This window comes from Erythranthe guttata, chromosome 7 (assembly GCF_056151865.1).
Source record: "Erythranthe guttata isolate IM_541 chromosome 7, IM_541, whole genome shotgun sequence".
Taxonomy (NCBI): Eukaryota; Viridiplantae; Streptophyta; class Magnoliopsida; order Lamiales; family Phrymaceae; genus Erythranthe; species Erythranthe guttata.
The window spans coordinates 12,530,885-12,558,772 of NC_142539.1; the positions used below are offsets into that span (position 1 = coordinate 12,530,885).

The 27,888-nt window shown below is 34.0% G+C and overlaps 3 protein-coding genes across 3 annotated transcripts in view; all 3 read right to left on the reverse strand.

Moving 5' to 3' along the window:
- The window catches only part of LOC148769721 (uncharacterized), a 100,023-nt gene that overhangs the window by 24,865 nt on the left and 47,270 nt on the right, over window positions 1-27,888 (reverse strand). Inside the window, exons 2-4 of the mRNA XM_088820308.1 lie at window positions 15,041-15,231; window positions 14,895-14,955; window positions 14,752-14,800 (exon numbers count right to left, since the gene is read on the reverse strand). Coding sequence (XP_088676434.1) covers window positions 14,752-14,800; window positions 14,895-14,955; window positions 15,041-15,231 — 301 coding nt within the window. The remainder of the gene's footprint in view (window positions 1-14,751; window positions 14,801-14,894; window positions 14,956-15,040; window positions 15,232-27,888) is intronic.
- On the reverse strand, window positions 7,880-9,770 carry LOC148769723 (uncharacterized). Its single transcript, XM_088820969.1, has one exon. The coding sequence runs from the start codon at window positions 9,163-9,165 to the stop codon at window positions 7,954-7,956; it is 1,212 nt and encodes a 403-aa protein (XP_088677095.1). The 5' UTR covers window positions 9,166-9,770; the 3' UTR covers window positions 7,880-7,953.
- Window positions 21,414-23,615, reverse strand: LOC105950537 (uncharacterized). The gene is made up of 6 exons (XM_088820420.1): window positions 23,518-23,615; window positions 23,270-23,402; window positions 22,771-22,937; window positions 22,261-22,537; window positions 22,026-22,162; window positions 21,414-21,932 (listed from the first exon to the last, which is right to left on the reverse strand). Exons 1-6 carry the CDS (start codon window positions 23,549-23,551, stop codon window positions 21,784-21,786), a joined length of 897 nt encoding a protein of 298 aa, XP_088676546.1. The 5' UTR covers window positions 23,552-23,615; the 3' UTR covers window positions 21,414-21,783.

Genomic DNA, 27,888 nt, shown 5'->3' on the forward strand with positions numbered 1-27,888 from the left:
TTGTTTTGATAAAATATAAATATTATTAGTATTCATGTAATATAATAAAGTATTTGAGGGTAATTTTGTATTTTAAGTGTTTTAGTAAAGAAGCAAATAAGATCTTAAAGAAAAAAGGTGGGGTAGAGGTACTTTTTTAAAAACATCTTATAAGCTCCCTAACAGCTTATTTTTGGAAAAAATAAGATCTTTTGTAATTTTTTTACCAAACACCTTTTAACAACTTATAAGCTCCTAAACATCTTATAAGATGTTTTTAGGAGCTTATAAGCTTAGCCAAACAGGCTCTTAATTACAGTTTTCATTAACCATTTTTTTTAATTAAAACGGGTTCAAATTGATGGAGCGAATAACTTTTTTTCATTGAGGTCATTAGCAATAAACCCCTCATATAGATAATAAATGGTGATATGTCCACCCTTTATATCTTTCCTTGTGATAATCCCTAGAATTTGTATTTCCAATTCTACCTTTATGTCAATTAGCATAATTAGTCTCAATTATTCTTTTTTTCTCTCTTTCCATAACAATAATCTAATTCCTAAAAATCTACTTCCAAATTTCTAAAAATTGCTACCAAATCAAAAAAAGGATTTTTTATATTTTTTTATTTTGTATTATTTTCGGATTTTATAGCCATTTTTTTTTAATATTTTTTAATAAAAATATTTTTTTTTTATTTTTTTTAAATAAAAAATTGATATTTTTTTTTCTCGACAGATTTACAACTTCGAATATGACTATAGTTGAATATGTCTATTATGTGACTACGCTGTGTATAACAGTGTAATTAACATATTGTAGAAGCATAATTATTAATATAACTGTAAGAATATGACTATTATGTGAATGTGACTGTGCTTTGTAAAAAAATATAATTAACAGACAATAGAAGCATAATTCTTAACAAAAACAGCGAGAATATGACTATTATGTGACTACAGTTTGTATAACAAACTGAACATGACAGTGGAAATATGACTATTATGTGACTAGTTCTGCGTAATGTGACTACAAGTAATAAGCAATTGAAAAAACTTGCAAATATTAACAGCAAAATACATTGCAAAAAGGAAAAAAAAATGACTACAAAAAAACAAAAATAACTAATGTGATCCTTCAACAATGGCCATCAAACATGTTTTTTTGTTGCGGTATCCAACTCTGTTGCACCGATTGCACTTAATCTTCCGTTTGATCTTCTCTGTTAAATATGACTACACTGTTGAACATATGCAGCACTACAAAAAAAAAAAAAGAACAAAGATAACTAAGTTGTTAAACATGACTACTCTGTCAATGTGACTACTCTGTAAAATACATTGCACTACAACCGACTAATCTCGTAATTCAATGGGTTTTCCATATCTAAACATTCAGAATATGCAGAATAACACAAAAATTAATCAAATCCAGAATAATTGAAAATCAATGTATGCGTTCATAACAAACAAATAATAGAACTGAAAATCCAGATCCATAACATACTTAGGGATGGCAACGGGTCGGTTCTGGGCCGGGTTTGCCTAAACCCAAGACCCGACCCACGAAAAATATATAAACCCAAGACCCGCCCCAACCACCTTTAGCTTAGACCCAGACCCGCCCCAACCTAGACCCTAACTAAACGGTTCTGACCCGCCAGACCCGCTAGACCCATTAACATACAAAAAGTTTAATATTTTTTAACTTTCATAACATTTTGCTTGTATATTTTTACGAAATAATCTCAATACTAAAATACAATATTTAAAAAAATCTCTACAAGTGATATAACATGAACAATAAAATTACAATTAATTATATTTAACTTCGATAATAAGTAAAATTCAAAATGCAAGACAATTAGCGATAAATATTACTCACGAGAAATGAGATTCGAAAATTAAAACTGTGAAAATAGGTAAATGAGAATAGACAGAATGGAAATTGATAGTTTGATAAATGAAATCCGAAAATATATATATATATATATATATATATATATATATATATATATATATATATATATATATATATATATATATATATGTACGGGTCGGTCTAGAAACTTAAACCCATTACCCGACCCAGAACCATTTAGCTGACCCAGACCCGCCCCAAACCAGGACGACACTTAAACGCGACGGCCTTACACAACGGACAAAAGTTCTTCACGCGCAGCCACCGTCGGATACAATCGGAGTGGTATTCATGCCCGCACTCGAAAACTCCGATATTATTATTATTTTCTTGGCACAAATCATTGAAACAAATCACACAAACATCACTCTCTTCCGGGCCGTCTCGAATATTATCAATATCGGGACAAGAATTTTAAGACACTTTGTGATATGATCTTCGGACAAACCGGTGGCTGTCTGATCTGCATGTTGAACTCCTCTTCTTGTATATTCTTGCTGACGTGGACTACGATGAATATTACTTGCGTTGAAAATCAGGGTTTGGTTTTCTTCTTGAACAATACGTTGACCTCGTCGTCGCCGCGTAGTAATTGTTGGACGGCAAGCAGTAGTGCTGCGGAGGGATGTATGGCGAATACGGAATCAGAACATAGCCGTGGGCGGTGGGGAAGACACGGCCTGGAATGGGCCATGGCAGTGGCGGTGGCGGCGGGGGCGGCTGTTGAGTGTAGATTTTACGCTTAATACGCATACTTTACGTGGATCTTTTGTTTAGATTTAATTATATTTGTGCTTTAATTGATTGATTTTATGTTTTATAGGTGAAAAACAAGAATTAGGTGTCCATGAAGGAAAATAAATCAAAAAGAAAGGAAAAAGTTGCAAATAAGGAAATAAATCAAATTGGAAGAATGAATCTCGCCACAGCTTTGGCAGTGTCCACCATTTCGAGCATATATCTCTCATACGAACTCCAAATCAGCTGATTGTGGTGGCATTGGAAAGATGATTTCAAGGGCTATAATTCTTATTTACACAACATTCCAAAATTCGGACTCCAACATGGCGAAAATCGCCACAGCTTTGGCAGTGTCCACCATTTCGAGCATATATCTCTCATACGAACTCCAAATCAGCTGATTGTGGTGGCATTGGAAAGATGATTTCAAGGGCTATAATTCTTATTTACACAACATTCCAAAATTCGGACTCCAACATGGCGAAAATCGAAGAACAAGTCCTAATGGGGGAAAGTGGCGGAAATTGATTCCTATTAGGTTTCCACTACTTCCTTATCAAGAAAAGTCTATAAAAGCAACAAGTCTCTACACCATAAGCACGAAATTTTACACCACAAAACGCGAGGAACGAAGATCAACGAAGACTCAAGCATAGTTTTTCTTATTTTATTTACTTATTTTATTTTCTTTATCATAAGAATAACGAGTAGCTAAGTCTTTATTTCTAGGATTTTATTTGGAACCCTATGTGGGATTTATGAACCCTTTTCTATGATTTTATGCAAGTTTTAATTCTGGATTATTTCTTCTACTTGTTTTATTAAGTGCATGAACTTGATCAACTTATGTGCTTTTATGTTATTGTTAATCACATGAATCGGAAGATCGGGTTAATAATTAGAACTGTGGTAGAAGAGCCTTTGTGGTATTAACATAAGAATATAGTTAATCTCTTAGGTAGCCATTATTGAGATTTGTGCTTAATGCTGTGTTCTAGAATTAATTGCATATGAATATAGTAATTGAATCTAGAGTATTAGAATCGTAATACACGCGGAAGCGGGTTATGATTATTTTAGCATCTCATGTTAATAATCCGGGTTAATTGCTTGCATAATTGAAGGAATTGGGGGAAGAATAATCACATAGGGGGAAGAATAAAATCCTAGGCTTGTTTACTTTGATTAATCTTCGTGTTTAAATTGTTTTCTTGTTTTTGATTGCCTTTTAATTTAGTTTAATTTAGTTAATTCTCTCTAAAGTCGACTGTGTAGGGTGGGCTTGATAATAATTGGTAGAATTTAGCGTCTAGAATTAAATAATTAAATATATATTCTTTGTGGGATCGATACTTGGACTTAAAATCCACTTTATTACTTGTACGATACGTGCACTTGCGTGTAAGTTTTCGACCAACAAGTTTTTGGCGCCGTTGCCGGGGAATATTGTAATTATTTATTTTATTCTAGCTCTAGATTTGAACAATTTTTCACGATTCACCCATATTTGTTTTTTTAATTTTTCGTTTTAATTTTTTTTAATATTTTTTTTTTCTTTGGTTAGATGTCAGGTTACAATTTCCGCGCAACTCAAACGGGATATGAATGGCTTCCGTCTGGCGAATACCTCCAAAATACCTATGATATGCCGTTACTTTGTTCAATATGTGGTGGAGATCATTACGCTAGCCAATGTTGGTATGCACCGAAGGCGAATAATTTTATAGATAATACCAACAGAGGTTATTGGAACGCATACACCAACACGTACGAGCAGAGCACTCCAAGCCAAGATTTCCACAATTTTCAACATCGTGAGCCGCAATTTGATGATTTTCAAACCTATTATGCAAAGCCACGAGGACCCACTATTGAGGAGTGTTATAGGAAATCCATCCTTGAAGATTTTATGAAATCCACTCAAGCATCTATCCGAAGATTGGAAATAATGTTGGAAGAGATGAAGCTCAAGAGGTCTCTTGAAAATATTTTAGACAATATCGAGAATGGTTGCAACAAAGAAAATCTGTCTGAAACTTGTAGTGAGAAAAATCCTTTAGACCTAGAAAATAGTGTCGATGAGAGGGAAAAAGAAATTACGAAGACGCTTAAGGATGATGAATCTGACAATGCAATCGAGGTCAACTCCAAAGATGTCTCGGAACAAGAGAAGAAGGAGATGGATGTGGTTAGTGCAAATATTGAAATTGAGGATATTATTGTTGTTCATGACGTGGCTTTGAAGGCATCAATAGAGGTTGATGAGAAAAAGAATGTGTTTGAAGTGGAGGTTATACGCGGACGTGAGGTTTTTTTGTACCAATTTGAGGGAGCGAGCGATGAAGATTCCATCTTGGCTTCGTAACGATTGATTGCAACCAAGAAAAATTACAAGCTAAAGTGGACCCTGACATACTGCAATCCTATCCCTGTATCGGTTGCAATTGAAGTGACAAAGCTCATGGATGGATGCGCAATGTACAAGACTTTGGATTGGACATAAAAATTTCAAGAAGCAAAGTCCGGCTGAAGACTTAAAATTTAGCGCTTCTCGGAAGGCAACCCGAGCATTTATCATTTTTTTCTCTTATTTTTCGTATTTTTAGTTATTTTTAATTTTCTTAGAATATATATAAGCGTGCAATCTCATAATTTAATAATGTTTGAATTTTTAGTTCGAAAAACGGACACAAAAAGCCCAGACGGTCGTCCGAAAATCAAGCCAAAACCCAAGACGGCTGTACGGAGAAGTTACGACGAGATGCGAACCTACTGTTTGTGGGACGACCGTGCCACAAACAATGCAAAAGGTGGGACGGTCGGCCGAAAAACCCCTGAAAAAAAAAATCTTTTTTTTTTTTTTTTTTTCTCGAAATAATTGAAAAAAAAAAGAAAAAAAAAAGTGTTTGCTTGAGAGAGGAAGAGATGGAGGGGTGCAACACGTGGAGGACGTTTCGACTAATCAAGGTGTATTCTATCCTTGAACTTCGTTTTAATTACATTGAGGACAATGTAAATTTTAAGTTTGGGGGTGGAAAAACACTTTTTATGTGCTTTATATGTTTTAGATTGCATGCTTTAGGATTTTTTCTTTTTCTTTTTAGTCGTTTTCGTTTATTTATTGTTTTCTTAAAAAAAATTTCTTGAGTCGAACGCATTGATGAGTTATGATGATGAGAGATGATCAATGTTTGATGATGTTGAGATTGCTTGTTTTGTGTGATAAGGATTAGATGTTTGTTTAGCTTTCGATTCAACGGAACTTAGAAGCGAATTATTGCTAGGAATCACACTTTCTACATTGCTTTGGTTGAATGTTTTGTATTTTAAATTTGGAATTAATTTGTGGGGTTAATAGCATTTTGCCACCTGTATTTTGCTCGTTTTTGCGCTTTGCCACCTTAACTAAAAAAGTTGCACGGGCACACCCAAACTTGTTTTTTTGACGCACTGTAACAACAAATTCTTATCTGCGATTTAGACAAACAAGAAAAACTTGCACAAAAATAATTTATTGAATTAAAATAAAATATTGCGGGTTACAAACTCTAATTTAATCCTCTGATTATTCTCTCAAGAAAAATATATGATTGACTTTGAATTTCGGAGACGAGTCGTTGACTTGATCTTCTCCGGATTTGATTTGGATTTGAATAACGTCTTCCGAGGGTCTTGCGACTTGAATCTCGGATCGAACGCTGAACTTTGACGGATTTTGACTTGAAGATCTTGGAGTTCTTGATGGATTTGGCCCTTCAATCTTCCTTCGATCTTGATTTGATGTTAATAACGTTAATTCGAGGGTTTAGCACCGTAATCTCGAATTAAACGCTTTAACGCCTTGATTTGATGAAGAACACCTTCGATTTGATGAACTCCTTCGATTTGATGAAGAACGCCTTGAATTTGATGAAGAACGACTTGAATATTGTAGAGAGAATTTTCTCCTACGGTTTTTATTCTTCTTGAGTTGTGTTTTGAATTGTGAAGGGAGGGTCCCTATTTATAGTGGTAGAATAAGAGTCCTACTTAAAGTCTGCTTGATGACGTGGCGCGATTTGATTGGCTCTCTTTAAATTGATATTTATCTCTTATAACTTGGAAGAGAAGAAATAATCCTATTGGCCAATAATTAATTGATAATTATCCCCAGGACTTGTCTTGCAAGACAAGCTATAATTTAATTTAGACACAATTTAATTGGCTAATTTAATTAACCAATTAATTAATTTTATGCGTCTACAAATGCCCCCTCGAGACTTGTTCACGGACAATGCATCTTGGAGTGGATGAGTCTCGATAATTGCTCAACTTCAATTGCTGCTTGATCTAGCAAAGCACATATAACTTTTGAAATCATGACTGGACTTAGAGAGATTCTAAGTTGCCTACGTACCCTATAAAGGGATCAAGTCATAACGTAGTTCAAAATATATCCTTTTGAGGGATGTCATGCACAGTTTACACTCTTGTGGACAAGGAGAAACATTTGCAGTTTAAGCTCGTGCTGAAGGAGCATTTGACTTGAATTTGTAGATAGTTTATGCTCGTATCAAGGAGCATTGACTTGATTTGGATATGTAGATAGTTTATGCTCGTATCAAGGAGCCTTGATTTGACTTGAATATATAGATATTTTATGCTCGTATCAAGGAGCCTTGATTTGATATGGATATGTAGATAGTTTATGCTCGTATCAAGGAGCCGTGATTTGATTTGGATATATAGATAGTTTATGCTCGTATCAAGGAGCCTTGATTTGACTTGGATATGTAGATAGTTTATGCTCGTATCAAGGAGCATTGATTTGATTTGGATATATAGATAGTTTATGCTCGTATCAAGGAGCCTTGATTTGATTTGAACTTGTAGACATTTTAAACTCGTGTCATGGAGTACTTCATTTGATTTGGACATGTAGACCTTTTAAACTCGTGTCAAGGAGTACTTCATTTGGTTTGGACATGTAGACCTTTTAAACTCGTGTCAATGAGTGTTTCATTTGATTTGGACATGTAGACCTTTTAAACTCGTGTCAAGGAGTGTTTCACTTGATTTGGACTTGTAGACCTTTTAAACTCGTGTCAAGGAGTACTTCATTTGATTTGGACATGTAGACCTTTTAAACTCGTGTCAAGGAGTACTTCATTTGGTTTGGACATGTAGACCTTTTAAACTCGTGTCAATGAGTGTTTCATTTGATTTGGACATGTAGACCTTTTAAACTCGTGTCAAGGAGTGTTTCACTTGATTTGGACTTGTAGACCTTTTAAACTCGTGTCAAGGAGTGCTTCATTTGATTTGGACATGTCATATTGCATAGGGTGTTGGTTCCTCAAAAGACTTGTCCCCATCATCATGATCTTCTTGTTCTTCTTCAATATGTTCTTCATTGAGCTTGTACGGCTTTTGGAATGGTGGTTCTTCAATTTGATTTGCAAGTATGCTCAACTCCATATCATGTGCTCGAGTGGCCAACTCTTCAAAACTTTTAGGTTGAATTACTTGAAGGATATATCGGAGTCCCCATTGCATTCCTTGGATGCACAGTTCAATAGCTGATGTCTCAGACAGTCGATCCTTGCAATTAAGACTCAAATTTCTCCAACGGTTGATGTAGTCGATGACAGGTTCCTTCATCCACTGGCGGGAATTGGTGAGCTCAATCATGCTGACTGTTCTTCGAGTGCTGTAAAAGCGGTTGAGAAATTCTTCCTCTAAGTGCTTCCAACTATCGATGGAGTTTGCCCCCAAATCAATGTACCAATCAAACGCATTGTCTTTGAGCGATCGGACGAATTGCTTGACGAGGTGATCTCCATACGTCCCGGCATCATTGCAAGTCTCGACGAAGTGTGCCACATGTTGCTTGGGGTTGCCTTTGCCGTCAAATTGTTGAAACTTTGGAGGTATATAGCCCATTGGCATCCTTAGATCATCAATCCTTTGCGTGTATGGCTTGACATAGGTTGATGGAGACTTCGAGCTTCCTTCCAACTTGTCTTTGATGGTTCCACTGATCAGCGTTATCACTTGATCTATATGAATCATCCCTTCTGGAGAAACTTGAAGTTCTTGAGCTGGAGCCTTCTCGTTTTCAACTGGTTGTTGCTTTGTGGATGTCTTGACTTCGTCTTGAACTTCTATCTGATTCTCCACAGCTTGACTAGCATCGGCTTTGTCCATCTTGTTGATCAACTCGGCAATTTGAGAATCTCGTTGTTGAACATGCTTTGCGAGTCCCTCAATGGCCTTTGTCAAACTTGCAATTTGCTCCTCCATGGTTGTAGCGTTTGTTGTCATGACGGATGCCATCTCTGAGTAGCTTGATGTTGAATGAGGCATGGGCTGTGACATCTCTCGTTTTGAGCCTTCCATGTCTGCGCTTGTGTTGACAAGAGGTGGTAAGCCTTTCTGAATGGTTTGAGGCGTCGAGTTAGTCTCGGAGGATGCTTGCAGCTTCTTAGCCATACTCCTTGTACCGAAGCCCACACTTGATGAATCCGAAGTAGCAATCTTCATTGTGAACGTAGAGCAGTCACTGCAACACTTCGAGGATCTTCGAGAGAGAGAAGAGATGAGAGGTAGAGATGTCCCACCGGGCGTGTCAAAATTTGTAACAACAAATTCTTATCTGCGATTTAGACAAACAAGAAAAACTTGCACAAAAATAATTTATTGAATTAAAATAAAATATTGCGGGTTACAAACTCTAATTTAATCCTCTGATTATTCTCTCAAGAAAAATATATGATTGACTTTGAATTTCGGAGACGAGTCGTTGACTTGATCTTCTCCGGATTTGATTTGGATTTGAATAACGTCTTCCGAGGGTCTTACGACTTGAATCTCGGATCGAACGCTGAACTTTGACGGATTTTGACTTGAAGATCTTGGAGTTCTTGATGGATTTGGCCCTTCAATCTTCCTTCGATCTTGATTTGATGTTAATAACGTTAATTCGAGGGTTTAGCACCGTAATCTCGAATTAAACGCTTTAACGCCTTGATTTGATGAAGAACACCTTCGATTTGATGAACTCCTTCGATTTGATGAAGAACGCCTTGAATTTGATGAAGAACGACTTGAATATTGTAGAGAGAATTTTCTCCTACGGTTTTTATTCTTCTTGAGTTGTGTTTTGAATTGTGAAGGGAGGGTCCCTATTTATAGTGGTAGAATAAGAGTCCTACTTAAAGTCTGCTTGATGACGTGGCGCGATTTGATTGGCTCTCTTTAAATTGATATTTATCTCTTATAACTTGGAAGAGAAGAAATAATCCTATTGGCCAATAATTAATTGATAATTATCCCCATGACTTGTCTTGCAAGACAAGCTATAATTTAATTTAGACACAATTTAATTGGCTAATTTAATTAACCAATTAATTAATTTTATGCGTCTACATGCACATAACCACCTAGAGGGAATATTCCGGAGAATCTTGAAAGATTTCGTCACACGCGCGAGGCACATGACTAAATACATGGGTTTTTTTGTCTTTTAATCTGAAGATATCATGTGGGGTAAAATTGAAAATTTTAAGGACTCAATCGAACTTTATTTGAAACTTACCCAAATTCTAAATTTATTTAAATAGAGTTGTGTGTCTGCTTCTTCCATGGGAGTGGGTCTTCTTCTTCTATAGGAGTTTCTCCCCATTAATATTTTTCAAAGAAACCATTTCCAATGCTTCGAATGCTCCACAATGTTGGCGATTCTCTCTCTTTCTTTCTAATTCTCAATATGTTTTTGTGGTTTACAATATATGTTGAAATTAATTGCACTGTAGATATATGTCTGTGTGAGAAAATTCAACTATGAAAACAAAAGTGGGATACAGTGCAGATGAAGCAGTAGAAGAAAAGCAACAACAAGTGGAGTCACGTGGTGTGCAACTAGGAGGATTTTGTGAGGAAGATTTTTGCCCAATCATCCATGGCCAGAGATGTATCGTACGCAAATTCGTCAAGACTTTTGAACATGTCTTGCTAATTCTCTAATCAAAATCACTTCCATCTCCCCGATGAACACAATCGTACCTCCAACAGTTCTCCAATCCAAGAGCTAACGAACAAGACTAAGAGAAACGATTGGACTGAATATGTTGATGACGATCAGGAGGAACATCGAGGAAAGTTCCAAATTGAGGACCAAGATCGCCTCACAAGGTATTTAATTAAATTGATGAGAGAAGATAACCCCTTAATTTTTTGAAGCATGGATTTTTTTCAAAAGTTGTTGTTAGTTCAAAGAACAAATTAATGGGGGAGAACGAGAAACTTCCAGCGAAGAAGAAGAATGAGAGTTTAATATCTTTCAATTTCACCCCTTAGAACTTGCAATCTTTCAATTTCATCCTTTGGAACTTTCTTTTTAACCCCACATGATATCTTTAGATTAAAAGACTAAAAAATCCTCACATTAAGCATGTGCATCGCACGTGCGCTGGAAAAATGAGAAGATTCGCCAGAATATTCCCCTTAGGTGGTTATGTGCGTCAAAAAAACGAGTTTGGGTGTGCCCGTGCAACTTTTTTTAGTTAAGATGGCAAAGCGCAAAAACGGGCAAAATACAGGTGGCAAAATGCTATTAACCCTAATTTGTGCTAGATCATGCTATGTTCGGTTTTAGAACTCAACTTAGGAAATTTATGATACGAAGTATTGAGTCGTGAGTGATTTGGGATATGATTTGGGCCTTCTTTGAACCGTTTGAGCCTTTGAAGCCGACCTTTTTATCGAAATTATCCTTAGAACCTTGATTTGACCCTCGGAGAAAATGTGTTCTTTCTTTTAGCCAATGTGTATAAGGTAGAAAATGTCAAGATCCAAGGACTTAGCTGTATCTGTTATTGTAATTTTATAATAATAGTTGTAATTGAACTCTAATTTGAAGAGATTGAGATGAGAATAGAAAGACTTGGGAAAGAAGGAAGCAGAAGAGGAAATAATTAGAGAAATTTTTCCATAAAAATTACCTTGTCCCCAAACAAGATATAAATACCCCTCTATGTCAAGGGAATATTTTCCCTAGCCCAACAACAATATTTCAGCAAAAACTTAAAGAAAATGACATAACTAACGGGCTTAAAACAACGGCCCAACTTAAAATAAAGATGCATCCTAAATGGGCTGCTAAATTCAATCCTTCGGCTTCGGCCCCGTTCCAATTGTTGCAGCCAAAACGGCATCGTTTCGTCCTTCAATCAATCCGTCTTTTTCCCGATTGCACCAAGACTCATCTTTTATCATTTCTAGGGTTCTTCTTTTCCTCCAGCCCCCAATTTTCCCAAACCATTCATCTGCCTCTCCTTCACTCTAATCCTTGGTCCACGTTGTTTCGTTGCTCCCCAGGATATAACACTACGACCACCCATGAACTATGTATTGTATTACGAAAAAATCCCTCATTCAGTAGGTAAATTTGACAACATAAGGGTGGACGTGTAAGACAATACATAATTGAAGGATATTTATAATTACCCAAACAAGAGGGGTTTTTCGTAATTTGATCTTATCTCGGGGCTGGCTGTAATCTGCCAATAACATATTACTTACAACTATCACTGCTTTAGCATTTTTTTATGAAGCAAAATCATTAAACTACAATTAGAGAGAATACGAAGAAACTGAGAAAATAGAGACTTAAAGCCAAAAAAGGTGACAATTAGAAAATTAGCTTTTTGTATTTAAGCCAACAATTCTTTGAACACAATTCTCTATATAGATACTAATTGTTTTTCTTGGTTTTTTTATTTTTTTATATTTTTTTGGGCAAATTACAACCACCCCTGAGGTATGGTCAAATTACGAAAAAAAACCCTCACGTTTGGGTAATTACAACTACCCCTCAACTATAAATCTTTGTACATGTCCATCCTTGCGTTGTCAAATTTAGTGCAATCTTATAGATTATATGGAATATTATCATACTTTGTAACCGTTTTATCCCATTCGAGCTCCACATTTTGAAGCAAGATGACCATAGAATGTGTTTTTTGGCTTATATATATCAGATTGTGGTGCAACAGAAACTGCATTTTTGCACAAAACGAGTACAAACTAGAGAACATGGCACACAATCTAGAAGATTATGTTGAATTTGACACCATAAGGGTGGAAGTGTAAGAAGATTCATAGTTGAGGGGTAGTTGTAACTATCCACACGTGAGGGTTTTTTCGTAATTTGACTATACCTAAAGAGTGGTTGTAATTTACCCTTTTTTTATATATATATTGAGATTGTTGGCGCCAGATTTCTACCGACAAAGAAATCCGCTACATTTGGGAAGTAAATATTGGCGAAAATTTTTTCCCATGTTTATTTTGGAAATTTAGAGTCCTACCTTTGTAATACTTTAGGAATTAGATTTATTTCCTTGTACTTTACTCTTGTTAGGAATCTTTTATAGTTATCTAGATTAGAACTAGATATTGGTTAGGATTATGTTTCCTAGTTATTCGGTTCCTTTGGAAGACAGGTCTTTGGAGGCCGGCGTCACGCCTATATAAGGCTCCTCGTCTCAAAAAGACCGTGACACTTTTTTTGGGAGAAAAATCACTCCATAGCTTTGAAAAATCGCTGAAACGTTCTGCTGAACAGAACTGTACCATCGTTGGATGTGTCAACTTATACAGATCTCGAGAGAGATCAACCGCGTTACTGAAGGGAGTTCAGGCTAGAAAGGAGATCTAGGCACGCAGTGTGGAGTTGCTGTTGGAAGAGACACGGAGTTCGAATTGTGTACAAGAACGGCATATTACATAAAGAGGGAGTCTTTAGTGTTTTTATTAAGTCCTATTAATATACACTATAAATCTGAACTAGTGAAATCATGTTTGCAGGTCCACGTGGATGTAGGGTATAATTGTGTCTGAACCACATTAATTCTTGTGCTCTGTTTATTTGCTTTTGTAGAGTATAATTGTGTTAACACAAGAATTACAGTTGTAACTAAAATCTTGTTTCAACCAAACAAACTGTTACAACTTGGAATTACTGAATTTATAGGCATATAAATCTACAATTGGTATCAGAGCTTCTCACTAGATATACATAGTGTGTGATTTTGAGAATTTGATTTATTTGCCATTTAATTGTTCATAGGTACTATGAGTTCTCATATAGAAGGAGGTTCCACTACTCGCCCACCACTGCTCACGGGAACCAACTACTCCTATTGGAAGACTAAGATGAAGATGTTCATAAAATCAATGGATGATGACGCATGGCGAACAGTGTTTACTGAATGGAAGCGACCCGTTGCCACAGATGAGAAAGGGATTGAAACTGAAAAGCATGAGAAAGACTGGACCAAAGCCGAACAAATTGCAGCAAATATGAATTCCAAAGCCTTTAATGCTAATTCAATGGAATTGATATCAATCAATTCAAGATAATTTCGGCGTGTGAGTGTGCTACAGAAGCATGGGGTAAAGTGCAACCAATATAATATTTGAAAGGGGATTATCCCTCTTTTGAATTTTTAGGGGGGGGGGGGGGGGAAGTGCGAAAATGAAAAATATATAGGAGTTGAAGTGCATTTTGTCCAAAAATAAATGAAAACCTATGACAATTAACCCAACAAATACAAAATAGGCAAACACAAACCAAGAAAACGAATACCATTGAGCTGAGAAAAGAAAGGCTCATTCGGTTATGTGGAATTCCTAGTTGCAAGACGAAAAAGATCTCAAAGATGACCAAAGACTAACATAATTTTCCGGTAGTATTGAAGCAGGATCCATGTACGACAAATTTCTGATTTTGTTTTTTTCATTTCAAAAAGTTAACGCTCATCCTAAAACCCAAAACGTAATACTAAACCTTTCCGTCAAACTATTAAGCATAAACAATTAAACAATAAGTAGCTTAGACAGGTTTTGACAAAAAAATAATAACAATTTTTTTGTTAGAGTTGATGAAATGAAATGTGAAAAATAATCTTCTTCTTTTTTTTTTGTTCGATCCACTCGGTTCGTATAAAGAAGAAAGAATATTCTAGAATAAATGTTATATTGTGACATTCTTGGGGATTTCGCATGTTCACAATTATTTAGCTTCACAATTATTTATTATATATTCATTGTCATTATGTGTTATACCTCTTGTAGTTACCCATAGCACACCTTCCTTCAACTGTTTTGAGTCCGTCTGCACAAAAAGAATAAAAAAATTCCCTTAACCAGATACAAAAAAATATATTAGAAAATACAAAATAACCACCCAAAACCCAGAAAACGAATACCATCGAGCTGAGAAAAGAAAGGCTCCTGAACGTGAAGTTCAAAGTCCACTTCATTCAGTACCTATGAGAACAAAAATTCAGCACCCGACTAAAACGAAAATCATCCCGAAAGAAATCACAATTCCAAAACAGATTTTCAGTCTTACACTCAGTAAAGCAGAACCCTTTTCCATGATCAGCTTGTTCCATTCTTCGTCGTTTTTATTTAAGCATTGGTCTTCGTGCACTGGTATTAGTTCTTTACATGGTGTAAACAACGCTCCAGAATGTATAGACTCGTAAAGAGATGACGCTACGCGCTTATATAATGGATACGATGGAACTCCTTTACAAGTTTCTGCAAAAATTAGGCACTAATCTATTAGTAAATGAACGACTCCAATAATATTAAACCATGGCGTAGTGAAAAATGAAGCTCTGGAATCAAATCAAATACGAAATTTAATTTTTGACACAAAATGTCGAAATCTTGGCTGCAAAAACAAGAAGAGTTTTCTATATTGTATATACTGGCAAGTTCACATGACCACATATAAGCTAAATCGTATTCTCATATATGAGTACATGTATGTAAATAGCACTACAAATTGGAAAATTGGTTCACGGAACATAAAATTAGGAGAAAATGTACTTCACCCCCCTATAAATTTCCCATTTTCGTACTTTCCCCCCTAAAAATTCGAAAAAGGAATACTCCCCCTTCAAAATATTATTTTGGTTGCACACTTGCACTTTGCCACATAAACTAAGTTATGGAGGGCATTGTGCAACAAAAACAACATTTTAAAGGGGCAACGTGCAACAAAAATACTCAATTTCGATGAATAATCCATCTGAGTTTTGCTACCGGGGCAATGTGCAACAAGAATAACATTTTGAAGGGACGAGCATTCACTTATAAAATTTTTGCCGCGGTAAAGTGCAAAAATTAGAAATTTACAGGGGTTGATGTGCAATTTGCCTAAAATTATGAGAAAAAAAAACAGAAAATCACCTAATCACATAGAAAACGACTAAAAGTGTTGAATTTTTAAAACACGAGGGACCAAATGTGTTTTTTTTTAATATGAGGAACCAAATATAAAATCGGTGCAAATTTGAGATAAAAACTGTATTTTCCCCTAAATTATTTATAATACATTAATACCCATAAATTAAATAACATTGAAAAAATTCGTAAATTACAAAAAACCCCTGAGATATGACAGAATTGCCAAAATACTCCTCAAGTATCGATAATTACTAAACCCCCCTTATAGGATCTTTTTATAAACTCCGACCTCGTACACTTTTGTTATAGAGAATTTTTCAGTGACATACATCCCTATGACTTTTCAGTGACATTTCGATAACTTACAAATAATTCGGTGATATTTTTAATATCATTATTATTATAATTTTACATATAAAAAATATTTATCAAATTTCGTTGATTCCAATAAAATAATTCTAATTATGGAACAAAAAAAATCATTCTATTTTAATTTTTATTTTTTGAATTTTATTTGAACGAAAGTGGAATTAGTTATTCACTTAGGAAAAAACTTGATATTTTTTTTAAGAGAGTTAATTCTGCCAAAATCTCAAACCATTAATTTCAAAAGTGCTACTAGGGGAATCCATAGAAACAAAATGAATGAATAAAGGAGGGAGATGTATTTAATTAAATTATTTTTTACTACATAAGTAATAAGGTTAAATATCCAATACGATCACAATTAAAACTCTCTTAAATATCCAAAATATTTCGTCTAAATTCATATTGTGACCAGGGGAAAGTACAATGTAAGTCGACACAAACTTTAAAGGGGCGAGTTTTATCCTTTTTTAAATAAATTTATTTATAATTTGACTTAAGTTCAGAGGATTTTTTGTAATTTTTTACCCTAAAATATATATACACATCACTTTTGATATTTCAACCTAGCTAGCAAGTTAAGGTAACCTGCAATAGTAGGTTGGTGGACCAAATTTAGAATTTTCGTAAGTTAGATGACCGGAACCTTATATTTGAAACATGGTAGGACTAACTCTCGCATAAGGAAAACTTAATGGACCAAATAATCATTTATGTATTCTATTTTTAAATCCCAAGTTGCACAACTTACATCCAACAAAATTACATTATATCATCGTATCTTCAACTAATGCATACATAAAACAATTTTCTTCATTTAGAATGAAGTGCTTCAGATTAATTTGAGCAGCATTCCCAGAATTTTCCTTGAAATGTTACGATTTTCTTCCTTGTACAATACCCTGCTTACGACGACTTACGAATACTAATACTCGAGTCTTTTTGAAACTCCTGCTGTTCGCACAACCAATCCATGCGTTAGAAGCTGAATTATGAGCATAAATGGAGCTAGAGATCTTTTTTTAATTAATGTTATTTATACGTCAAACTTGTATTTACGAACATATATAAAGTTAAACGAATTACGTATGTCATTTGATGGAATAATAATAATAATAATAATAATAATAATAATAATAATAATAATAATAATAATAATAATAATAATAATAATAATAATAATAATAATAATAATAATAATAATAATAATAATAATAATAATAATAATAATAATAAAAAGGGTAAATTACACTTACACCCCGAGGTATGCTAAAATAATTTTTAGGGTCCCTATGGTATTGGTAATTACAGTCACACCCCCTGAAACAATTACGGTAGCCAATATTTCATGTCCTAGGGACCAATATGCACTATATTTGTTTTCTGCGGGGCCGTTAATGCTACCATAGAGCCAAATTTATAAATCATATATAAAATATAATAAGAATTTAAGACATGCTGGAGAAACCATGCCACCCTTTAACTCTATGTTGTGTCTACCATTACCTGAAACTAATAGTCTCGTAGAACCATAATGGAATAACTTATCCAATACAATTATTTCGTTAGGGTTTGTAACAACGTTTCAGCGAGGTGATTGCAATTACTGATACCATAAGGACTTTAAAGTAATTTTAGCATACCTCAGTGTGTAGGGGTAATTTACCCTAATAAAATTTTAAATAATTAAACAATGAAAAACTTGTACAAGAAAATAAATATGTACCATGTGTTTGATAGCCATGTCCAATGAAGTTTTTGACATCAATCTTCCAAAACCAGAGCTCTCATTCTGTCTTTCTTCGCCACTCGAGTTAATTCTCGAATTCATAAACCTATCCACCATTCTACTCCCCAATACTTGTCCTCCTCCTCCTTGATTTCCTAATGGTTGTTGACTTTTATTATCCGAGTCAACTACTTTTCTACCTCTTGTCACACTAGGTGAGCACGATTGTCTTCTCATGTTCGAATTCGTGTCATGTTTTTGCAGGCCCGCCGGAAGATAATTCTGATTCGTTGATCTTCCACGAGTTGTTGATGCTGGCATATGATTGGTCGTTATTCTTAGATTATTAGGCGGTGTATTGTTTAATAATCCTCGGTTTTTGAGCTTGTTGATGCTTGAATTTGGTTCGATAGTTGTGTTTTTTGAAAGGTTTGATGATGTTGGGAAATTCGGGTGGATTTTTTCGTTCGGGGTTGACTTAATTGAAGTTGACTTTCTTTGATTTATTATTGGTGGGCTTTTCATGTTCTTGTTTTCGATGGACGGAGATATACTTGGCCTAGCGTTCGGTGTCTTGTGTCGTTGCGGAAGTTTTGGCTTCGGTTTTGGAGATATTGGTATGCTACTTGTTTTTGTGCCTTGTGAATTTCCTGCAAACTGCATATAATTTGTTTAGAATGTTGGTATTTTTGTTTATTTTTATTTTTACCGAATGGCGATTGAATCTACGTTGATTAGATGTTACACCTGGTAGTATAACATATCACCGAATTTATTGCATTTAATACTCCTGTATTTTTATCAAAATTTTCAAAGATTTTTCGTGTTATTAATATTAATAAAAAAAAAAACTCTTATGACGCCGTTTCTAACATGCAACAACCTATATTTATATAGGGTGTTTGTCAATATTTATAGCACGATGATTACCATGAAATAAACTTGATCAAAAGTCGAAAAAAATAATTTTCTTATTTAAAAAATGTTTATGATACATAATAATTTGAAAACATACCCTTGAAAGAGGCTGGAGGATTGGTATTTCCCTCTGAATGACTAATTCTTGCCCATTTGTTTCCATCTCAAGTGACGGAAATAGTGGCGTTGCCGGCGGTGTTTTTAGCCTTCGAAAATGTGAAAAATGAAAATAAATATTTAACCAAACATTAATTCAAATATTGCTTGATTATATAATGGACGTAAGCAATTAGCTATCGGATCATCCGATAAATTTCAACGCGTATAGCATAGATTTACCAATTATAGTCATTTTTTCCGCTATCAAATCCCGCACCTTTTCTTCCTCCCGATTCCATTCTATAGAGCCCATAGTTCCCTACACTTCACGGCACTCAATTGTAAAAAAAAGAATTAAAACAAAGTTCCTAATTAATGCACACATACATGTGGGTGCGTGTGCGTGCATTCGACAAGTGAACTAGCAAATAGGACTCACCATTAGCTTCAAACTCTTCGGAAACGGGCTGAAGAAGACTAGCAACTTGCTCTTTTTCGCGTTTTTGGATATTCCGGAAGAACGATAGCTCTTCGTCTTTGTCCTTTATGCAATTTGAGATCATTCCACGAGTTCGAAAGCCTTCACTTACGTCTCTTCTGTGCATCTCGTTGTTCTTGTTTCTCACTGTGATTAATTTTTTTTTTTTTTAACAATGTGTCTGACAATCCTATGTTTCTTGATTGTCTTTGTAGGAAATTAAGGATGCTATAATTAAATTCATGATCTTATATAGGGGGATAGTGACATAATAGTATGTGTTAACAAATAATATCAAATAAACCGGCCGAGTCAACTTCAGCATAAACAAATGAAGGGAATATTTTGTAAAAAAGAAATTGAGATTCTTGTAAGAGTACATTTGGCAACTTTTGTGGGAATTGCAGGCTGGACATCTCAACCGCTGCAACACAATTGTTTATAAATTGATCAAATTCATGTATAAATTAAAATCAAGGTTATAAGAAATAAATATTTCATCGAACTTGCATAAATTAGACACAAACACTGCACAATTGCTCGATTCCTAGCTTAAATAATGTTGAAATAGGAGTTTTAACCCTACCAGATAGCTTTCCAAAACCTTTAGAATCAGATCATTTGGAGTTTATATGAGTGAATTAGGACCAATATTGTGAACACTGCCAAAATCGTCCTTTTAATTTATCCTCCAAATGTTTATTTTGCCTCCGAAACTTGTATTTTTCACCCATTATTCGTTCTTTTTATACGTGTTTACCTATAAAAACACTAAAAACACCAAAAACACATAAAAAGAATTAAAATGACTAAGAAACGAGCAATAATCCATGTCAGAAAGTAATGAAAAAGAGTCCAAATCATGCATGCACTCATCAAACAACTTTACAAACGCAAACCGAGTCGATCTGTATTTTCATGATGAATTAACATGATCTACAAGCTTTGAGTTAAATGCCACGGATTTGCACAACGGACAAAAGTTCTTCACGCGCAGCCACCGTCTGATGCAATCGGAATGATATTCATGTTTTGCACTCGAGAATTCCGATATTATTAATAATCCCATGATTATTATTTTCTTGGCACAAATCATCGAAACAAACCACACAAACTTCCCTCTCTTCAGGGTCTCGGATATGATTATCAATATGAGGACAAGAATTAATCTTTATTTTCAGACACCTTGTGATCTGATCTTCGGACAAACCATCGCTAATATTATTGAGGGCCGTCTGATATCTAGTTAAACTCTTCTTGCATGTTGATTCAGCATTTTGTACGCTAAAATAGAGTCCATGTAATATTGTAGTAGGAGCTTGAACCTCCTATATGTCTATACATATTTTTAGGGTTAAATAATGTAATACTTTGATATTGAATTTTATTTTCAATAATATAATTTTAGTTAATTTTTAATTTTATTATTTTATATGATCTAATAATGATTAGATTGTTATGTTATTTATTCTAGCAAAGAAAGATATTTTTTTTTAAAACTTTGCATTGATTTTTCAATTTATTTTTTGATAAACTATTTGAATTATTTTGAACTATTCCATCCGACAAAAGTGGACATATTTTAAGAGTATTATTATATTTAAGAAAAAAAGGTATTATATGGTTTGAAATTTAAGATGCAAAATTATTGATGTTTGAGGTGACAAGTGTTGCAATTGGTACTCTAAGTTAATAAAGAATATAATGAATAATTTATCAATCTAAATTGTTTTTTTATTAAATGACCACGTAACAATAGAGGTGGAAACTGGATAAAAAAATATAAATTGATTGACATTAATATTTTTGAAAATTAAAATCAAATAAAAAAACTAATAAAAACTAATTTCAAATTCCTTCCACAACAGTGAGATAAATATAAAAATTGGAATTTTGAAAATAGAAAACTAAAATCTATTTCGATTCATATCCAAAAAGAAGTTGAAATAAATTTTTATTTCAAGATACATGAAGAAAAAATATAAAAGAAAATAAATGAAAACATAAACTATAACTTGAGCAAATGAATAATTTGTAGCTAATCGTAAGACAGAGAGAGAGAGAGAGAGAGAGAGAGAGAGAGAGAGAGAGAGAGAGAGAGAGAGAGAGAGAGAGAGAGAGAGAGAGAGAGAGAGAGAGAGTACAATACAATTTGCCACATGTCATCAAACTAGTGGAATCCTTATATTTCTCTATTAACGGACGGTCCGTCTCCAATGCTATCCCTCTTTGGTATTTTAATGTGACTTTTTGTAATTTTATAATAATGTGCAGGTAATAAATATTCCATGATATATAGGGGAGATTATTATGCCACATCTTTGAGAGATGAGATTTCAAGTTGCAGAAGACAAGAGTCATTCACAATTAATCCATTTTTAGGATCTTTCATAGTTTCAATCTCAATTAAATCATACAGTCCCTGAAAATTGGAGGAAGCTGAAAACAAAAAATCTCCTGCAAGAAAAACAAATGTAGTATTTGATGAGAGAGATTCAAGTAGGAATATATATCGACAACAATTACGAACCCTTATGTTTTGTAACTTACTATATGATTTCTCGTATACATTATCAAAAACCTGGTCTTTCATACGTACTGTAAAACATGCTTCCACGCTTCCATAACCGCGATACCGCAGAAAGATGCTGATATAGTAAGATCCTTTTGGGTGAAGACTAATTATCCTTCACTTATCAACAGAAATACTCATGTCAACAATGGAATAAGTGCAAGGATATAACACACATAGTTCCAAAATAAATAAAATAAAAAAGCACAGTACCATTTTTCGCCTCCAGCACCGAATTCCTCCGATACCCAACATAGTCCGAGTTTGGAGTAGTTTGGAATAATCCAATCACGTTTGTAAGGAATGTCAACATTTCTTGAAGACACGCAGTGAGTGATTGCTAGTTTTTTAGCGACAAAAACCTCAGCGCCAAACACACATGACTTGTCACCAGCTACATATCCATTTGATGGATCTGTCAGACTTTCCTTTGATATAAATTTTGAAAATCCCCATTTGGACTTCGTTCCTAGGAAACGTCTTGTTCTTCCTGTCCCATACATATACAATAGTAGAAACTCGATAAATTGATAACCTCGATTAAATAATAGTTTCTCTCGGTTCCGACTCAGTGAAAACATGTTAAATTATTAACTTGATAATTTAATAATTCGCTAAATTAATAGAATTTTCCTAGTCCCCACTACTTGTTTTGCAACTTAAATAATCTAATTGTCATCATATACGGTTCAATTGTAATTAGCTAGAGAACAAAAATAGTACCTAGTGAAGAAAGATATTTGCCGGAAATATGATTAAAGAGAAAGATACTGAAGACAGCATTGACCTCCACAGGTTGAGAACATGTGTCTACCATAGCCAAATATACAGAAACGTAGCCGCTATCTTTTCCGACGTTGTCGTCTCCATTAGGATGGATTATTAGTTTCCTGTACAAGTTCAACCATCTTTCATTACTATTTGATTTTACAAGCACATAAACTTAAGTTGCTGAAATGAATCATTCCATATACCAATTATAAATTTAAGCTGTTAGTGAAATGTATCATTTAATATTATAATATCTCCAATACACCCTCTCAAGTGCAGACAAATTATATTTGAAGCCTTGCACTTGAAATAATTAAAATTGGTGGCGGTGGGATTCAAACCGAGGACCTTTCATTTGGTATGGATTCTCAACCAAAAGTTTAAATTGTTAGTGAAATGTATCATTTAATATTAATATCTCCAATACTCAAAGTGTTAGCATACACAATACCACTTATATTCCCCAGCCGCAAATTCCTTCGTTTCGTATTTCTCAATTTGACACTTTTCAAATAAGGAGAATGATTCAATATTGACCAACAAATGTGCAGGTGGTGCCTCTCTTGTTTCCATTCTGCTGAATTCTGCAGATTTAAGCAATATATACTAAAATTTCACTACTACTACTATATATATATAAAATGAGAAAGAAAAGAAAAGAAAGAATTAGCTTTGTGAATATCGTAGTATAATACATACCATGAAATTCTGGTAACACTGGTATCACAGACATAATGCTGGGTTACTTCCTTTTCTGCTTTATGTAATTTGTTTGGTATCACATTTTATACTAATAATGCACAAGTCATTGTACCATATGACATTTTGTTTATTGCCTATAAAGTCAATGGTGTTTTTTGACAAGTTCAAATGACAAGTTGACAAACTTGATGTTGACCAAGTCTCAAAGAGGTTACTACTCCTTTACATGTTTAATTAGTTTATGTGAAGAATAAAGTTTGAGGATTAAAATTTAAATGGGAAACATTACAGTTTTCGTCCCTTATATTAGCACCGATTTCACATTTGATCCCTCGGGTTAAAAAAAAACACATTTGGTCCCTCATCATGTTGCAAAAATTCAACATCCTTTCCGTCAAATTTCAGTTAAAACTAACGCAATCAAGCGTGTGCCCATAAATGACTTAACTGACAGACTAACGGTAAATTGACGGAAATGACCAAAAGCGTTAAATTATTGAAACATGAGGGACCAAATGTGTTTTTTTGTGAACGTAGGGGACCAAATGTGAAATTAGCGCAAACATGAGGGGTGAAAAATATAAGTTTCCCAAAATTAAATATATACTTTTATGCTCGAATTTGATTGGATGATTTGAAATCAACACTTCTAATTTTTTTTATGATGATGTAATTAAAACCGGGAGTTAAATAGAATAATATGAATTTATTATGTGCTATATTTTCAATATGTATATCTATGAATCATGTAGATATATATGAATTGGCTTATGTGAAATAGTATACTCATCCCCCATTTTTTCACATATTTCACATTTGGCCCCTCGTGTTTTAGAAATTTAACATTTTTTGTCATTTCCGTCAATTTACCGTCGGTCGGTCATTTCAGACAGTGATGGACAAACACTTGATTCCCTTAAATTTAACGGAAAATTGGCGGAAGTCAGAAATGACTAAAAGTATTGATTTTTTTAAACATGAGGGACCAAATAGGTTTTTTGTGAACATGAGGGACCAAATGTAAAATCGATGCAAACTTGAGGGATGAAAAACATAAATTTTCCATGTATTTAACTATAAATTTGAAATTGATAGCTTGCATCTCGGGAACTTAAAATCCATTTTATGGAAACTTATTTATAATACAATGTTAAGCTACCTGACATTAGAGTCTTTCTGTTAATTAATTCAAGGCTAAATTACAACCACCCCTGAGACATAGTCAAATTACGAAAAATTTCCTCATATTTAGATATTTAAACTACCCGTCAACTATGAATCTTCTTAAATGTTCATCCTTATGGTGTCAAATTCAACATAATCTTCTAGATTCCGTGGAATGTTCTCTAATTTGTACTCGTTTTGTGCAATAATGCAATTTCTGATGCACCACCATTTTGCTTCAAAATGTGGAGCTCGAATGAGATAAAACTTGAGAATATTCTATATAATCTAGAAGATTCCACTAAATTTGACACCGCAAGAATGGACGTGTAAGAAGTTTTTTATTCATAATTTAATCATAGATCAGGGGTGTTTGTAATTTATCTATAATTCAATGCAAGTGAAAGCAAGAATTATTGCATAAGCAGAGTGGAAATTAAACAATTTTAAAACTACAAGTCTTGGCATTAAAGTTTAATCCCAACACGTTAGAGAATCCAATGCTCAATCAATGACAATGAAATGGGAAAATAAATTGCTATAATACTATAAGTCTTAGTAGTTGTCACATGAAAGTTTAATCCTAGCACGATAAGTTTAATACTACAAAATATAATTGTAGTATTAAAAACATAAAATGGTGCAAATGTCTCCCAATTTTAGAGAAGTTTGGAATCTTCAAATCACACAAAGACCGACCTTCAATCACGGTCTATGTAGCGCGAAAACTTCAATTCTATAATATTTTCGCGTTTCAGAAAGGTTTTGTGTTCGATACTCAAGGACACATGTTTGACATCTTATGAGTCATTTTGAAATTTCTAAAAAATTAAAAACATGTTGAATAGTAAATCTTCAAATATTTTTGTTGCTTCCTTAATTACTTACATGGTGTGATAATCAATTGCAAGCTGGCAGTTGAAAGTAAAATTTATTTTAAATATTTATGTATAAAAATGTATAAAAGTAATTTATATATAACTATAACTTTATATATATTTATATAGCATATTGATCAATATACCCTTATATTTTTAATATTTACATGTTTCCCCCAAGCTCCCGTATTCCCATTTTCGGGACATACCGTTTCCTCGTTTCCACGTATCGTCGTTTCTACATAGAAGACAACTTCTCCAATAAAATCTTCTTAGAGATGAACTTGGGCGATTCCAATTGGGACTTCATTCCTAGGAAATGTTTTTGATAATTACTCATGCCAGAGAAATATTGGCAAATAACTTGGTTATCGTGATTTAAGAGTAGGTATAGGACAAAAAAATTATGTACCATCGGAGATAAAGAGAAGAACAAATATACCTAGGCTTTGACTGGATCATGAATTTTAAAATATAAAAAGTAAAAATGCAAAGGAAAAGAAAATCATGAAATCTTGAAATCTCCATAATGTTTTGTTTTGAGGAATTTTTTTTTTTTTTGCTTATTAGAAGAAAATGTTGTAACAAAAATCACTAAATTATTGAATCTTATTAAAGAATTATCTAAAATTGTATTCGCCGTTTTCCCTTGAGGTCATCTATTTTAGGTTCAAATCATTCCCCTACTTTTCTATTTGAAACGGGGATCTTAAATTTACAATATATATATATATATCAATGTTGTAAAAAGCGGTAATCGGGTCCGAGTCGGTCAGGCACCGACTCACGATTAATCGGTGCGGCGGTGATTAATCGGTGATAAATCGGAAATAAATCGGTTTTTAAAATTTAATATAATATATTTGTAGATATTATTTATAAACACTCAAAACATAGATAACAAATATTTAAACATAGTTATATCTCCATCATGTATATATATTCTAATAACATAATAAAAGTTTAATAATAATAAGATCATAATACATAAATATCCTTATAAAATATAAATAAAAAGGCAATTTTTTTTGAATTTACATACATTCTTGGCATACATCATTAGTTCTTTAAAAATAATAATTAACATAAACAAAATAAAGCATAAACTCCTTTTTTTTTATTAAAATCCCAACTTTTATTTTGATTTATAAAATAAAAAAAAAAAAAAAAAAAAACACCGATTTTTGACCGATTTTTTGCCGATTTAACCGCCTCGGACCGCCTCGGACCGCCTCAGACCGCCTCGGACCGCCTCAAACCGCCTCAAACCGCCTCACAGGCGAAAAACCGATTTTTCAAACCTTTACACTAAAATCGTAAAGGTTTTGGACCGCCTCCGCCTCGGCGACCGATTAATCGGCCGCCTCGGCCGATTTTTAGAACACTGATATATATATATATATATATATATATATATATATATATATATATATATATATATATATATATATATATATATATATATATATATATATATATATATATATATATATATATATATATATATATATATATATATATATATATATATATATATATAGAGGGTTATTTTATAGGGTCCATTAAAAAATTAACCCCCTTAGTCTTACAAATATTAGGTGTAGATCCAAATTCAAATTTGTCATTTTGATAAGAACCCGTATTTTACTAAATTCCATCAATACCCTCAATCAAATCCCACAAATCCCGTTACTTTACCTTTTGAAATTATATCAAATCTCTCTCTATTTTCCCGTTAAAACACTATCCCCACAAACCCACTACCAAAATCTGCAAACGTCCCAAAGAAAACCAGAAATTTATACACCGTCGATTGACGATTTTCTGCACTCCGAAATCCCTCCCTATTTTCCCGCCGGGTTCGCCGCTTCCACCTCCGACCGCCCCCACCTCCGTCACCGTTGTCGCCGGTGGCCAACGACGATAACAACGATATTGGCCATAAGCAACACCTCCACCACCGCCTAGTCCTCCACCACCACCACATCCGACCACCTCCACCTCCAAGACCGCAAAAAACGACCAAGACCTCCGCCGCTCTCGCCTCCAAGGTCGTAACAATCAATTAGGAGTGGTATCGTCGTTGGCCGCCGTCGCCGCCGCCGTCACTGCTCCAATCTAGTGTTACTCAAATCTAGGATTACTCAAATCTAGGTTTTTGATAATTCTTCGGCCCATAGTTGATTAACGAGATGCATAGTCGAATTACATATGTATTAATAGACTATCCCATATCATTTAATAGATTATCCCACTGATATAATTTGACTATGGATCCCGTTAATCGACTATGGGCCGAAGAATCATCAAAACCCTAGATTTGAGA

What these genes read in the sequence shown, in the direction of transcription:
- LOC105950537 (XM_088820420.1), bottom strand. Translation starts at nt 23,551, where the DNA reads ATGTCTGTGATACCAGTGTTACCAGAATTTCATG. An exon ending in CAAATATCTTTCTTCACTAG is followed by an intron (nt 22,538 to 22,770) that starts GTACTATTTTTG and finishes TGTATGGGACAG; the next exon opens with GAAGAACAAGACGTTTCCTA. An exon ending in GGTGCTGGAGGCGAAAAATG is followed by an intron (nt 22,163 to 22,260) that starts GTACTGTGCTTT and finishes TGATAAGTGAAG; the next exon opens with GATAATTAGTCTTCACCCAA.
- LOC148769723 (XM_088820969.1), bottom strand. Translation starts at nt 9,165, where the DNA reads ATGAAGATTGCTACTTCGGATTCATCAAGTGTGGGCTTCGGTACAAGG.